A 15,962-nucleotide genomic window follows, 5' to 3' on the forward strand; every position below is an offset into this window, starting at 1 on the left:
GCGACACTACATATGAGACGATTCTTTTGGATAGAGAGTTGTTGATCTTTGTCGCTCAAAGTCGATACTGTCACAATCCAGGGTTCTCCTAATCAATGCCGGTGGCAAGATAGATACCATTGCGGTTCAGCTCGTCGAATAACCCTTTTCAATCATCTGGTCGTCTCTTCGTCAGGGTATCAACTACCCGTCCATAGAACTTGGCTGCGTTCTGCCTTGAAAACGTAATGACCTCGGTCAGGTAGCTGGGCATGATCTCAATCATGTCACGGTCTCTATTCCCATCTAGCAAAGGCGTGTAGAGAATGTCAGGCTCCTCGAAATGGGCTCCCCTTGGACCCTCTTGAGGAACAAAAAGCTTGAAATGAAGAGCTGAGCACAAGTTAGTAAACACTCGCATCCGGTTCAGTCGCACTTACTGCCATTCTGCCCGGTTTGAATGCAGTCAAAAGTATCGCCTGAATCTGCTTTCTTGACACTGCGGACAATGAGTCCAGTCAAATCGCTATAAAGATCCTCCTTCATCTGTGCATATTGAACGGCTTGCGCGGCATCCGAATTGCCCATGGCGACCGAGCCGTGTGATTTGCCCTTCACCGCGCTTCCGGATGCCTTTGATGACATGGTCTCGACTGAAGGTGCTCTTGTAGCGGCTAATTTGGCCTGGAGAGCTTTAACTTCATTCGTGGCTGCGGAGAGCGAGCCGTTCAAGGCGGTTATTTCGCGCTGCATGCCACTTATTTCGTCCACCCGGCTCTGCAAATCTGTCCTCAGCCTTTGGACTTCTTGATCTAGACGGGGTTGAGCTGCGAGCGACCTCTTGAGAGATGCGATAACATCGTTCGAGGCCTGCACCGTAACATTATGCTCGCGGCGCAGAGCCTCCATTTTCCCCATGGCTTCATCGATGCCGACTTCCTTTAAACTGCGGTACCTCAGTTCAGAGTTCTCCAACTGCCTCGTTATGTCTCCCAATTCGCGACGCAGATTATCTGTGCCTGCCGTACTAACTGGTCGTCTTTGATAAACTGACTCCTGTCTTGTTCGAGACGGATTGCGTGACACTTGCTGAGGTCTTGTCCTATGCTCAGCCGGCATTAGTTCTGATTCCTCTGACTCATCGAACGTCTCCTGCAGCGACTCAATAATAGGAGCCACGTTCTCCTTCAAGGCACTCGGCTTTCGGGCGCCGGTGGTTTTCTTTGAGGGTCGAGGAGGTTCGACTTCGTCCTTAGGGTCGCTATCTTTCGCGGAGGGCTCTGACTTCGCGTTCTCCTTGCGAGTCCCCAACTGGTCTTCAGTTGTCCTTGGAAGCTTTTTTGTCTTAGGTTTGGTCTGAGTAGCACCTGTTGACTTCTTTTGCTTCGGCTCAGGCGCGCGCTGTTTTGCATCAGAGTTCTGGGTGTCGCCGTCTGAGGGCTGGTCGAGCTCGTCCTCGATCGGCTTGCGCTGCGCTGGTACTTTCCGCTTTGATGGCGCCTTTTTGCTATGCGTGGTCGCGGAAGGCTGGTCACTTGTTTTGATCTTTTTGGCAGGCATTGTCACTCTCTGTCGTTTGCGACGTTTCTTTGCCTGTGTCGAGTTGGTCGCGTTCTCCTCGCCTTCGGAGGAGACATCTGAACGATCATCAGCAAGGGCGGCGGTTTCCTCGATATCTGAATCCAGAAGCTGGGCAATGCCCTTCATTTTGACGTGCAGAGAGCGTGCCCTGTTATGTGGTGAAGCCAGATTATTGGAGTTCGATGATGTACGAGTACTACGAAGTATGCGCGCCTTGCATACGGTCCCGGGACTCTCGACACAAAACAAACAACATATGTCCGAAAGTAGTCTAGCTTGGATGGTCCCACGGTGGCGCAGAATGACCACTCGAGCCTGCGCCTCACCAGCCTGCGCTGCACAAGTTTGAGGGCAACCTGTTGATCATTGCAACTGTTCAACTATTCAACCATTCATGGGCTTAACTCTATGCGTTCCGCCATTGACATACTCGGCATGGCCCCTGACAGAGGCGCAAATGTTTGGTGGCACCGTGTGCTGCAGGAGTTTCTCATCGCAGCTCCTATGGTCAGCCAGCATTCCCGCTATATCTCTAACCACTGACTTTCGAACAGGCCATCGGAGGGTTTTATCTAGTTCAATATGTATTGAAGCAGATGAATCTTGATCCCGAAGCGGAAGTTAAGGAGAAAACACGGCTGCAATCAGAGGCTATCTTGCGAAGGCTCGATGGGCCGAAGGGCTCGCAATCCGGTGCCGACGCTCGTCGTCCAAAGTCTTTACGAGAGCAGTTAGATCTATCGCGGTATGAGCAGGCTATATTACAAGATCTTGTATTCCCCGAGGACATCCCAGTATCTTTCGAGGACATTGGAGGCATGTCCGACATCATCGAGGAGTTGAAAGAATCGGTTATATATCCCTTGACCATGCCGGATCTCTACGCAACGTCGTCATCGTTACTATCTGCCCCCTCTGGAGTGCTATTGTATGGACAACCTGGATGCGGGAAAACTATGCTGGCAAAGGCACTGGCTCACGAGAGCGGCGCGTGCTTTATCAATCTGCATATCTCCACCTTGACCGAAAAATGGTTCGGCGATTCCAACAAACTTGTCAATGCCGTCTTTTCTCTCGCTCGCAAGTTGGAACCAGCAATTGTTTTCATTGACGAGATCGACGCCGTCTTGGGAACTCGGCACAGTGGCGAACACGAAGCCAGCGGCATGGTCAAGGCAGAGTTCATGACACATTGGGACGGGCTGAGTTCCGCCAGTTCGTCTGGACGACCTCAGCGCATACTGGTTCTGGGTGCCACGAACAGGATGGGCGACATCGACGATGCGATTCTGAGAAGAATGCCAAAAAAGTTCCCGATTTCACTCCCAAATACTTCTCAGCGGTTGAAAATACTCAAGATTGTCTTGCGAGATACCAAGACAGACAGTGCGAATCTCGATCTGGAATATCTATCAAGAGTGATGGCCGGCATGTCTGGAAGTGACATCAAAGAAGCATGCCGGGAGGCCGCGATGGTGCCCGTCCGTGAGATGATAAAACGCCAGAGGCAAAATGGCACTCGGATTGAGAACATGAAGGCTGGAGAAATCCGGGGCCTGCGAACGTCCGATTTCTTCTCGCGGACTGCTACGATTAAATCGTCTAAGAAGATAACGAACGGCAATAGGGATGGAGATTGGGGCACAGCATCGTCATCTCCGCACCCCGATTCAGATATGGAAGAAGCAGTGGAAGAAGCTGAGCGATAGAACGGAATCTATACCTGGGTAGATACAAGAGGACTACTTTTGAAACGTGAAGCTATTGCTTCGTAATCAGGCGGCTGTTACGAAAGAGACCATGGTTTTCAGTTCTATGAGCCATGAAACAGCAGAGTGTACACTACTACGTACGACGGAACAGAGACAAATAACACAGCACATGCTGAACATAGGGTGGCAGTGGAATAGCCTAGGTTCACGGAGTCTTGTGCAGAATTGGGGCATCACTAGTTAGTGGGCTTGAGAGACAAGGCGCTGAATGATTGTCCTTCCCCCAGACTTTCCCAGCCCCCCCACAACTTTAGGCGCTGCTCGGGCGGATTGACGCCAATTGGAGGAGCACAAGCCAACCACTTCAGGCGCATTAGGGGCCTGAGGAGCCCCGAGCAATGCTTAGTCTGCAGGCCAGTACGAAGAACGGAGTAGGTGCTCTCAGTATCCGGAGTGTCTTGACACACACATCTCTTGTGCTGGAACACCGCCTGCCTGCACAAGCTCACGGGACTGTGGTTTCTTTTCCCATTCCTTTCAATCACCCTCACGTCGCCTTTCACACTCCATGTGCTTGTCGCGACACGCAGTCTTGCTTTTCAACGGACCCGCTCCAGCCTGACTTCCGAATTCTTTGACACGGACGCAATTTTGTTCACAGCCATGGCCGAACCCAGTCCGCCAGCAGAGTCGGAGTCTGCGCAATCCCAATCGCAATCAGCAGGCGAACAGCCAGGCACAACGAAAGCTCCCCCGAACCAGACTCCTGGACATCCTAGCTTTAGACGGTATGTCGTCCTTCGAAAACCTTGTCAATTTGGGTTCCTAACTGACTGAACAATAGGCAGCGCGCTTCTCGGGCTTGTGGTAAGCTTTTCCTTCTCCCTCTCGGCCCTACCTCGTCGCGAAGGCGGGACATACGGAAGATATATGCAAGAAAGGAGGCCTCTTCTGGAGAGACTGCATACTGTCTCATCGGCTCCGGCAAACATGAGAGATGCGACTTTGGACAATCTCACTTTATAATTTCTCAGCGTTTGGAGGACGCGACCGACCGAGAACCTCGGTTCAGAGATGGCACCGTGGGACGGAAGAACACTGCGGCCTTCATTGCCCACACAATATGCATGCAACATGCGTCACCAATACGAATGGGATCACTGCTGTTGAATAGTCGCTAACGATTACATTGACAGAAACATGCCACGCACGCAAGGTATGTTGTGCAGTGGCACCGGCTACTATGCCTGGCGGTGGTACTAACCCCTCTACCACAGGTGCGGTGCGATGCAGCCTCCCTTGGGTGAGTGCATACAAAGACTATCTCTGGCTCACTTTTCTGACCTATCCAGAGTTCCTTGTACCAACTGCGTTGCGTTTTCCATTGAATGCCGGATCCCTGTGCCCAAGCGGAAGAGGGCAGGAACCTCGCGGGCCAAAGATGACGAGAGGTACGTGCCCTCGACTCTCTTCATTCTTAGGAGACCATCGAGGTAACGGAAGTATCATAGTGAGACCGCCGATACCCAGCCACCGCCGACACCTACAGATTCTCGCCTAACACGTCCTGCTCAACCCAGACCGACTGCAGGATTCAACTCTCCAGATGGCATCCCGTCTACACAGATGTCAGAGGCGCAGGCGGCCCAGCAAGCCGCCAATAACGGTACCATGGCTCAATTTATGAAACCCAAGTTTGCTCGTGCGCCGATCAAGGAAGCTGGACGAGTCGCCTATCTTGGAGAGTCTTCGAATTTGTCTTTGCTAGTCCATGATCGGCATGGTAATTCAGATGTGGTTCACTACCCATTACCAGAGAACATCAGGGGGGCCCGCGCACGCTTGACTGAGCCAGATCAGATGGAGATTGAAATCTTGCAACAGAGAGGAGCGTTTCTGCTTCCTCCGCGAACCCTATGCGATGAGCTTGTCGATGCCTATTTTCGCTGGGTGCATCCCATTGTGCCAGTCATCAATAGGACACGGTTCATGAAGAGGTATAAGGACACCAAGAATCCTCCATCATTGTTACTCCTCCAAGCAATGCTCCTTGCCGGCTCTCGGGTCTGCACAAACCCACAGCTGATGGACGCCACGGGCTCGACGACCCCTGCAGCCATGACCTTCTACAAGCGTGCAAAAGCACTATACGACGCCAACTACGAGGACGACCGTATCACAATAGTACAAGCCTTGGTGCTGATGGGCTGGTACTGGGAAGGCCCTGAAGGTAAGGAGCAGGGCTCAATCGACTTCGCCGACTCTGCGCGGTCTAACATTGCCGCAGATGTGACGAAGAATGTCTTTTACTGGACCCGGGTGGCGATTGTTGTTGCGCAAGGAGCCGGTATGCATCGAAGGTGCGTGCCATGGCCATTGGATATCATGGCGATGCTAATCGATCACGTAGTGTTGAAAGCTCCCAGCTGAGTCGACAGGATAAGCGCTTGTGGAAAAGAGTGTGGTGGTCGTTGTTCACAAGGGACCGGTCCGTGGCTGTAGCCTTGGGGCGCCCCGTCTCCATCAACACTGACGACTCCGACGTCGAAATGATCACCGAGGATGATTTCATTGAAGACGAAGGCGATCCGAATAGTGAATACCAGCCGGATCCGGTTCACGTTCAGTTTTTTCTGCAATACGTGAAGCTATGCGAAATCATGGGTCTCGTGCTCTCACAACAGTACTCGGTGGCATCTAAGGCTCGGAGAACGAATGCCATCGACCTCACCCACAGCGATATGGCACTGGCCGACTGGCTGCAGAACTGTCCACGAGAAGTGTACTGGGAGCGTTCTCGCCACCATTTTTGGTCCGCCTTACTGCATTCAAACTACTAGTACGTCTCGATTCATCCCAGGAAACTTATGGCTAACGTTCTTGATAGCACAACACTCTGTCTACTACATCGAGCCCACATGCCGCCCGCCACCGCAAAACCCAAAGATTATGAGAACGTGGACATGGCTTACCCATCGAGGACGATTGCATTTCAGGCGGCTGGAATGATTACGTCTATCATGGAAAACCTTTTAGCCCATGATCAAGTCAAATATACCCCTGCTTTCATGTAAGTGGTCTGCCCGTGACACGCGACAAGATACTGACAACTTCCAAGTGTTTATAGCCTGTTTTCGGCACTGATTATGCATGTCTATCAGATGCGCTCTTCTGTACCATCAGTTGTGGCGGCCAGCCAGGAACGGATCAACGTATGTATGAATGCCCTGAAAGAAGTTTCCAAGGTATGGCTGGTAGCAAAGATGGTCCACACGTTGTTCGAATCTATACTCGGGAACAAAGTCTTGGAGGAGAGACTGCAAAAGGCGACGGGCAAGAAAGCCCAACGAGCCAAAATGAATCAAGCCGCTGGAGCCCCAGGTCAACCGAACGGCAGCGCCAATGGACCGACAGCTGCTCCCTCGCACATAGCGATGGCCGCAAATCCAGCCAAGCGAAAATTCGACGATATCGACCTGGGGTTCAGCGTCGGCCCTCCAGCACCACAAATGTCTTACGAGCGTTCACGACCGCAAACTCCTGCGGTTACTCCTTCCCGGGAAGTCCCCCAGCATCAACATCACAACTTCCTCGGATCCCCTCCATTGCCATCAGAACACTTGCCCGCTTCTCGATCCCGCGGAGCATCTCGAATCCCTTCGCGAGTTCCCACCCGGGCCAACTCACCCTTCAATGGCTACTCGATACCCGCGACTCCTCCAGACCTCTTCTTGGTGACCCGAGATTCTCCCAACATTTCGCAGCAACTGTGGGAGAACTTTCAACCCGACCAGCTCTTCCCCAATGGGACGATTGGGGATATCAGTAACTTTGCGAGCCCCATACTGAACCACGCGGTCGACCCTCAACTACAGATGCAGGAGCCCCTGGGAGGTCAGCAAATGCCGCAGCTTGACATGTCGGGCCAGCCTCAAGTCTGGCCACCCGGGATGCAAGGCATGATGGGCGCGGGGATGGAGATGCACGATAGCGATGGGTGGTCAACGAGTTCAATTGGAAACGCTCCAGTGGCCCCGACGACGTTGAACGTCGAGGACTGGTTCCAGTTTTTCGGTATCAACGGGGAGCTGGCGGGAATGCAGGTGGATGGGACTTGATGAGCCGCGTTGAACAAAAAGTTAGTGAACGGTCGATAATCGGAGTCCATCTCAATGCTCGGACACCAAGGATTCTTTTGTAAATGTAGTGTAGAATGTCTGGAACCCGTCTACCTGTAAAGCAAGGCGAGACAGAAGGATAGATGGCGGGCACAATGAGACTGCGGGATGCATTGATGGTTGACGCATGTGGTTTTGGGTTCCTCCACAAGGGCTCACGGGTGGCGGTGGGCGGGTATAATACCTAAAATCTGGCGTCACGGCACCCAAGGTTAGTGAGGTACTTTGGTCGTTAAGCGCGAGTGGGGGCGCTGCTCCATCGCCCCAGGTCCCAGCCAACTCCCTACGCATGCCTAACACCAAGTACGCGCTCGCTAACGAAAGTGATGTACAGTAGGTTGGCTTCTCGTCCGTGTCGAACAGCCTAGTGAGCCGTACTGCCTATTCGTACTCCCTGGCGAGCCTCAACCACACGTCGTATCTCTCACCACCTGATTATAGCCAAGTCGTTGGCTGCGTCGATAACCGTGTCACCTCAACCATCTCTGAACCCCCTGATACCGATTGTCTCCTGCTCGAGCCAGCCACGGTAACCTCTACGCCTCTGACATTCAGCCGCCCCTCCTCAACGCACGAGAAGTAGGCTGTTCGCTCCCATGTCGTCAGCCCTCGACACTGCGTGTTGGCATAACGGCCAGTAGCCATGAGCAGCAACTCTCATACCGGCCTCTACCCGTCGTCCAACAGCAGCACCTCCACGCTGAGACCCCGTGCCCCTCGATTGATATCCTATCTTGACGATGACGCCACGGACACAACCTCCATCTCGACTTCCGCGAATACACACGCATCGCATCCGGTCAGCAGAGGAGTATCTCCTGAGTCACATGGCGTACCGAGGCGCTCCAAGTCTGTAGATAAAGGGAAGAATCCTCGCTCTGGCAACACATACTCGAGGCCTTCCTCAGAGCAGCAGACACACTCAGGGGGGGTAGGCATATGGGAGTCATGGTCGTCTATACAAGGGCTAGCCTCGACGTTGTTAGGGGGGGAGCCGTCCGGATCATCGGGCTCCAAGTCCAATGGAGTAATCAAGAAGCCTCTGTGGATGAAGCAAGACAATCCATACGGAACCAGGATCTCGACGCCAAAATGGGGTCCCAGTCATGAGCCCTCGACCAGCGCTGCACGAGCAGCCATTGAAGAGAGGAAGGCCATGGTCGAAGCGAAAAAGAGGGAGGCGTTACTTCTTGCAAGTGTGTCTGAAAGCCGAGACACCTGGGGACGGTATAAGAGAAGGGACTCGGATGTCGGTGCAACTGATTCTACATCGAACGACGCGAGTGAAGACGCACTAGTTTACCTGCATAAAGTTGAGAAAGGAGATACTCTCGCTGGAGTCATCATCAAGTATAATTGCCAGGCCGAACCCTTCCGCAAGATTAATCGATTTTGGCCGAACGATAATATCCAGACAAGAACACATGTCTTAGTGCCGTTGGCAGGCTGTACAGCAAGAGGCAGGAAGGTCGACAGTCCCTATCTTACAAACGACATGTTCGACTCCAGGCAGGATTATCCAACGAGCCCTGCGGCTGATACACCTCAAGAGGGTCAGTCTTTGTCGCCCAATCTATCAAATTCGGGCATATCCTCCAAGCGTGACTCGGAGGCACTGTCAATTACCACTTCTCACGCCGAAGAGATTGACTTCAAGCATGACTCCTGGGTGCTACTGCCGAACCTCGAAACACCTATCGAGGTTTTGCGCGTCCCTAGACGCGCGCTCGGCTTCTTTCCCCGCGCTCGACGGAAATCAAACGCGACTCTCACTGATGCAGCGTCGAATTGTACGCCCAAGACATCTTTTGACATGCTCCGTCATCCTCCAACACATGCGGCGCGGACATCGGGATCCTTGGGGGGCTCACCAGCACGCCGTCCACAGGTGAAAGATCGAGGGCTTTCGGGGAGGCAACGCTCGTCGAGTGTGACCAGTAATACTTTTGCTGATGCTCTCCGCGGGCCTGGTGGAGTGGGAACTCTGCGCGGTCTTCGGACAGAAACGTCGCGTCCCGGTCCGGCAGAAGACCCTCTCAACCGCAACCTAGCAAAGTACCTCCCTGATCTGCTTCAGCCTGAAGATATGCCTCGCACGGGGTTCAGCCTGCGACCGTCGCCACGAGCCACACCTCGCCCAAGTACAGACTCACTTCGAAGCTCCCGGTCCAACAGCTCTGGTCTCGGCGAAGTCGGTGGTGCGATTGAAGGCTGGGTGCGGAAAATGGCTGGGGTCAAGAGGGAAAGAGGCGCGGCTATTGGCAAGATGGGTGACTTGATAGAGCTGGAAACCAATGCTGAGCTCGCTGGAGTGGGTATCAACGGGCAAGAGGGAGCAACTAGCATTGAGGACACAGCGGAGATGCCCACGCCAACTATACCGACCATGACTACTGCTACTACTACTACTTCTACTACTACTACCGCAACGACCGCCACAGAAGAAGCATTGCTGAACGAGCGATTTCCGATCCGGGGTCATCGTGTTACAAATGCATACGCCTCTACTTCGGGCCCGACTAAGGACAAGGATGACTGAGAGGGACATAGAGAAGGGGGCACGGGAGTTTCTGAACGCGTTCATGGGGGATTTGCGCCCGAGGTCAGGCTAAAGACTTTATTACAGATGATCAGAAGGGGTTTGTGGTGTTTCTAGGTCGTGTACATGACCAATATCAAGTTGGATTAATCAACGCAACCATTCATGTTACAGAGTGGTGTAATGTTTCTGTGCGTATCTTCCGTCTCTTTGCGGCCTCCTCGTCTGTCCGTAGTAACTCCGTACGAGTGAGTCCTTTTGCAGAGTCGTTGGTGGGTGCGGAGTTCATACACACGAGTAACCAACTGCTGTACTCCGTAACACGGTGGGCATACGCGGGATCATCCTGTACACCACTTTTTTCCCCCAAGCTGCAGCGAGGTACAGTACAGTCCTCGTAGGAGGGACCTGCCTTTGGTCAACTAACTAGTTGACTGGCCATACCGGGATTGCCAGCCTCGTTTCCCATGTCTCCTTTTACGAGAGCACACACTGTACTCCTACTCCGTCGACGGGTACTCGTTGATTGTAACCGACGCAAAGACGCAAGAGCTAAGAAAATGCTGGATTCAAGTCGCCAAATGCTTGCTTGCTCGTCATATGCAACCAACTATCCGTAATACCTACCTACATACCTACAGGTACCTCAGGTATCTATAGTAATATGAGGGAATCTTGTTAAAATATATCTTCTTCACCGTCATCATCCAACTACATCCGACCACACAACAACATACTACCTTACCTACAGATAGTACATCTAAACACCATCACTCCCTTCTCCCACCACCCTGTCGCCAATGCTCATGCTTTTGTTGATGTGGAACATCTGGCCCCCCGGTAATGCTAGAAAGGGTGAAGACACTCTCCAACTCAAAATCTTCTCTCCCCCTCTCTCCCTCTATTCGCAGAAGAACAAGACAGCGACAACAAAATAGAAACGAAATGAAGAAAAAATAGAGTACTGTGTGAATAATGGTGGAGGGTATATCGTAGGCGGGCATGATGGATCTCCATCCCTGTACAAGATCTTTTTTGCGACGACATCATCAGCATCCCCTTCAGTTCCAACCCAAACTGTTTTCGGCCATGACTGGCGGACTGATGTACGTCCGTCCACTTCGGTTGGAACCGCTTCGGTCACTGTTTTGAGATGTACGACCACCGAATCGTGTACCGTAGCTGCCACGCCCGCCAGCAACCATCAGGTTGGATTGTTCTCCACCTCGACCTTGGCCCGACTGCACGCTGCTCGACCTCTGGTGTCCCGACTTCTTCTTCTTGTATCTTCGGGCAACCAGGAACATGGCCGCACCATAGACGGCAGCACCGGCGACCGCTCCCACTGCAATTCCCACCGACGAGGGACGCACAGAACCGCTGCCGCCGCTATCAGAAGACCCGGGTGCAGCGCCGTTGGAGCCGTTGCTGTCGGTAGTGCTAGCAGCACCGTTTGCGGAATTGATGGGCGTACCACCACTTTGCATGGCAGACCCAGGCAAGAGAGGGATTGACGAATCGATCATGCTCATCAAGGTGGCGATGGACGGGTTGGGATTGTTGTAGAGCTCCGAGTTCGGGTTCAAGAGGTTAACCGAAAGCGTGTTCACATGGTCTGACGGGATATAAGCCATTGCCAATGTGGTAATATAATCGAGGCTGTCCAGCGTGTTGTATGGTTGAAGATATTGCATCACCACATCGCTCGCATCTTGATCCATGCCGTGCCCAAGACCAGGCGGGAGATAAGAAAATATCTGCTGAATTGCCGTCTGCGACGACACCACAAAAGCGTAATTGAGGCCATAATCGAAACCAATTTGGATCAGAGTGGTGTTTGCCGGTGCAGTGTTTGCTCCTCCTGGAGGTTGAATGAAACCAGGTAGGGACGTCGGGATGACCGCGGCACTTGACGAGGAGGACTTGGTGGTTGGAGTGACGAAGGTAGCCGAGAGGATACTCGACTCGGGTGTCAGAGCGGTGGCCGAATCCGTCCCTGTGGGTTTAAGCGTATTGGTTAGGGGTACCGACGTGGTCAAAGGAGGGATACTGGTGGTATTGACAATGGGCGTCGACGTCGGAGCGAGAGTAGGAGTCTCGGTGGGAGTCGTCTCGCTTGGGGTGGTGGTAGGTACCACGTCAGGAGTCGTGGTGGAATTTCCTGGCTCAGAAGACGGAGTAGTTGTTGGGAGCGGTGTCGTGGAGACGTCCGTAGGAGGCGGGGTAGAGGTGATGGGAGTTGTGGAGTTGTTGTTGTCCGTCGGTGGTGGTGTTGTCGAGTCTGGGGGTGGTGTTGTTGATGACGAGTCGGGGGGAGGAGTCGTTGAGTCTGGAGGGGGAGTGGTAGGGGTTGTTGAAATTCCTCCGTCTGTAGTTGTCGTCGGCGTTGTCGTCGGGGTGGTTGATCCAGTGCCAATTGTTGGGCCATCGGTCGCCGTAGTCGAAGGCGTTGTGCTGACTCCTCCGTCTGTGGGTGTACCTGTGGGAGTTGTCGAGCTGTCGGAGGAATCAGAGGTTGCCGTCGATGTGATATCAGAGGCAATCGAAGATGCTACTGATGCTGCAGAGGACAAGGCCGATGAGATAGATGCTTGGTCTGAGCTGGCCGCGGTAGATGCCACCGATTCCAGAGAACTCGCGAGCGAAAGAATGGACGACGCAGACTCGAGAGTCGAATCAGTACTCGTTGCAGTAGCCGAGTCGGTGGACGTGGTGATGATGGAGCCGAGTCCAAGGGTTATGCCCGAAGCACTGCTGGAGCTTGTGATCGTGGGGTCAGAACTCGTCGCAGAGGCTGTGCTGTCGGACGAGTCCGTGGTGGAAGCAGGAAACGACACCGGTCCCGTGCCAGTGATCGCAGGGCCCGGTGCAGTGGTGGCAGAGTCAGCCGTGGTACTTGCCAGAACGCTTGACGTCGAGTCGCTTGAGATGATGGAATTCAATCCAGAGAACGCGTCGGAGAGGGCATCTTCACCCCCTGACGAAGTCGAAGTTGAAGTTGAGTCCGACGAAGTCGTCGAGTTCAAACCCAGAACTTCTCTCTTCACGACCCGAGGAAAGTAATACCTGGGCTTCAGGTCGGTACGCCGGGGGTCCGAAGCAGGCACGCCCTGGGCGAGAGCACCTGCAAGGATGGCAGAGAAAACTGTAATGGACGAGATCTTCATGGTGTAGATTTTAGAAAATACTGCAAATGGTTCAGTCAGCACCACTCCAGCCACAGCAAGGGGCCCAGGACTCACTTCAGGCTTCAATAAAACGAGTGTATGCAGTGAGCTTGGAATGCAAATGAGCGGATAGGATCAAATGATCCAGTGGAAGGTGTCCAGCCGGTTACTTCCTGACCAGTCTCTGAGGGTGTCAATTTCTCGCGATTGAGGTTCCTGTCCTGATGATGTCCAGTTCAAAAATCGGCACAATTTGCGCTTAGAAGAGAGGGAGCTTTTTGCAAATCCTCCCTTGTATCGGTCTGTGGAAAGTCGAGAGCGTCTGTCGATCAAAGACGCAGCATCGGTGTCCGACTCTCTTTGACCTATATTTGTCCGAGTCTATCCAACAAAGACTGTGGCTTCTGCCTTCCCTCTTCCAGGTAGTTGGTCCAGCCAATTGTTTGAAGGGACAAAGACAGTACCCAAGAATTGATGGAGGGCAGCGGTGTGTGTGCGCGCGCGCAGAAGAGCCGCTTGATGAATGGTCAAGATTGGCCACGAAGAAATGAGCGATCGAAGAAGGCAAGTTCGAAGGAACGTGGTCGACCGGGCGATACAGAGGCAGACTTGTCGAAAGTTGAATGAGCGAACGCGAGCACGGCCGAGACGGTGCTGGCAAGTCTTGAACAAAGGATGGCTTGAGAAGCAGAAGCAGAAGCGCCGAGTCCAATTCCAAGGGGGGATTCGACTAGTCGTAGGTAAGGGTTATCGGCCGCAAAACGAGAGACAGCGACCACGGCGACGTTGGATCATCGAAGGGCGATGGCGAGGACGACGAGGGGAGTGTAGGTCGGTAGGAGGAGGAGGACGTGAGAGCGAGAGGTGTGTGATGCATCAGATCAGATCACATCAACCTGGTCGATGAAGTCGCAGCGTCGGAGGCCGTCGAAAGGAGGAAAATGGCGTTGGCCCAGTCGCCCCGTCGCTGGTGCTGGTGCTACACGGTACGACCGTTCTAAGGCCTTCGCAAAATTACGGTTCGGCTGCGCCCATTACCGCGTAGATTACCGCGCTAGACACCCCGCTAGTCCGCAAGAGGCGCTGATCGGCGCGTCTAAGGGCGTTCCAGGGCATCCAACCGCCTCCCAACGCGCTGCCCTTGTCAGACTAACTGTCACCAGTCTAACCAAGATTACCGTCAAGCTTTCAAATTACCTGACGCGCCCCTGGACGCCCAGGCTGTAAACACTCCGTCCCCAGAGCTCCAAGCCCAGGCAATCTTACGCCCAATCTCGCCGTGTTTCTCGTCGCCATGGCCATCTACTGGAGCTACAGAGTCGAAGCGAGAAGCTGTTGTGTCGTCCAAGACGCGTGCGAACACTGACATCGCCGGCATGTCCGTCGTGGCCACGCCTCAGAGGCAGCGGCAGCACCACTGAGTCTTTTTTGGGGGACGAGACATTCGACGAAACACTGGGTGCGTCCGACTGCAACCAGCATGTGTCCAGCACAGTCGTTGTGCGCAGTACACACCTTGTCCTCGAGCCTTTGACTTTCCGGCACGGGTGTCAGTCCCTCGAAAATAATGGCTGGTGCCATCGAACACGCGGCCCTGTGGTACCGAGCCTCCAGTCAGAAGGCGGTCCAGGAAGAACGCATGGCAATTTCAGGATCAGAGCTCCAAGGACCAGCAGCGTGTTGACCAGCCCCCTTGGCGAAACAGCCTATCGAGGCCCACGCACTGGATTGGACAAAACCCCTTCATCCCTGCCGCTTGGGACAGCATCTTTTAGCGGGCCGACCAGGGCCAATGCCCGGAGCTCTTGAGTCTGGGAGCTTGTTTGGTACAGCGTCTTCCAGTGGTGCGGCTGAGGTGCCCGTCTTTGTTCTATTCCAGCATAGAGAGCCGGAGCTGGTGCTCCTTGTCTCTACCATCTGCCACTACGTGCTGTGATTGTACAAAGCAAAACCGGTCCAACCCTGGTCAGGCCAGGAAGCAAGCATTTCGCAATCCTCCCATCGGCCCCACTCTCCACATACCGGCGTGTTTGGATTCCAATCCAGGGGGCAGACCAAAAAAAGCCACAAGTCAAGATCCTTGCCTGGACACGTTGGAGATTTTCACGTCCTGCCGTGCCCTAGAGTCACTTGCGAGCAGGTCTTGTCGATCAGGGTGTCTTTTGGGCAATAGAAATAGTATCCGCCCGCAGCGCATTGATGCTGTTTGGGAGGAGTCCAACAAAATACTCGGTGCAAAATGCCATCATCGTTTCATCGTATCAAACCTCAGACCATGACATGCTGTGCATTGAGCCCTCCTGGACTTGTGCGCAAACCGTTTGGTGGCCACGAGCACTTCGACCAGCGTCCTCGTATGCCTTGATACTCTCCAACCGTGCCCGTATGGATCCCTGCGCTCTTTGTGCAATTAAACATCACGAAGCAATATGGATATTGAACGTCGAACGACAAAAACACACGTGAGATTGATTATCCTTTGTTTTGTTGATCTCAAACATGTTTATGCCCACCACCCACCGTTGCTATCTTGTTGACACCAGGGCATATTGTACGGGGCTTCAGTCACGCGAGAGCCTTCCATTCTACCCGCAGACTCAGCATGCTCGGCCGGCGGTGCTTGTTGAAACATGACAGTTGGCTTCGGCTTCATTTTCTTACGGAACGGGTTGTTCGGATCATTCGCACACGGCTGTGGTCTGTCTACTGCCAATCCTTCTTCTGCTCCAGCTTTGAGACCGTCGAAACTTGAAGGCGACCTCGCCATTTTTTTTCTTCTAGGCGACAAGAACCAGATGTCATACCA

At 53.5% G+C, this 15,962-nt stretch overlaps 5 protein-coding genes across 5 annotated transcripts; 3 read left to right on the forward strand and 2 right to left on the reverse strand.

The window, feature by feature from the left end:
• Positions 1–148: 148 nt before the first annotated feature.
• PV08_00047 (uncharacterized protein) lies at positions 149–1,686 on the reverse strand (the record flags this gene model as incomplete). The annotated part of the gene is made up of 2 exons (XM_016374415.1): positions 149–372; positions 420–1,686. The coding sequence occupies 2 exons, from the start codon at positions 1,684–1,686 to the stop codon at positions 149–151; spliced, it is 1,491 nt and encodes a 496-aa protein (XP_016239691.1).
• Positions 1,687–1,995: 309 nt separating this feature from the next.
• On the forward strand, positions 1,996–3,269 carry PV08_00048 (uncharacterized protein; the record flags this gene model as incomplete). The annotated part of the gene is made up of 2 exons (XM_016374416.1): positions 1,996–2,067; positions 2,115–3,269. 2 exons carry the CDS (start codon positions 1,996–1,998, stop codon positions 3,267–3,269), a joined length of 1,227 nt encoding a protein of 408 aa, XP_016239692.1.
• Positions 3,270–3,935: 666 nt separating this feature from the next.
• On the forward strand, positions 3,936–7,390 carry PV08_00049 (uncharacterized protein; the record flags this gene model as incomplete). Its single annotated transcript, XM_016374417.1, has 10 exons — positions 3,936–4,060; positions 4,117–4,139; positions 4,469–4,488; positions 4,550–4,575; positions 4,625–4,723; positions 4,784–5,502; positions 5,560–5,632; positions 5,683–6,111; positions 6,160–6,342; positions 6,391–7,390. 10 exons carry the CDS (start codon positions 3,936–3,938, stop codon positions 7,388–7,390), a joined length of 2,697 nt encoding a protein of 898 aa, XP_016239693.1.
• A 703-nt stretch (positions 7,391–8,093) lies between these two features.
• On the forward strand, positions 8,094–9,989 carry PV08_00050 (uncharacterized protein; the record flags this gene model as incomplete). Its single annotated transcript, XM_016374418.1, has 1 exon — positions 8,094–9,989. The coding sequence occupies one exon, from the start codon at positions 8,094–8,096 to the stop codon at positions 9,987–9,989; it is 1,896 nt and encodes a 631-aa protein (XP_016239694.1).
• Positions 9,990–11,050: 1,061 nt separating this feature from the next.
• On the reverse strand, positions 11,051–13,156 carry PV08_00051 (uncharacterized protein; the record flags this gene model as incomplete). Its single annotated transcript, XM_016374419.1, has 1 exon — positions 11,051–13,156. The coding sequence occupies one exon, from the start codon at positions 13,154–13,156 to the stop codon at positions 11,051–11,053; it is 2,106 nt and encodes a 701-aa protein (XP_016239695.1).
• Positions 13,157–15,962: the final 2,806 nt, after the last annotated feature.

This window comes from Exophiala spinifera (genome assembly GCF_000836115.1).
Source record: "Exophiala spinifera strain CBS 89968 unplaced genomic scaffold supercont1.1, whole genome shotgun sequence".
Classification (NCBI taxonomy): domain Eukaryota; kingdom Fungi; phylum Ascomycota; class Eurotiomycetes; order Chaetothyriales; family Herpotrichiellaceae; genus Exophiala; species Exophiala spinifera.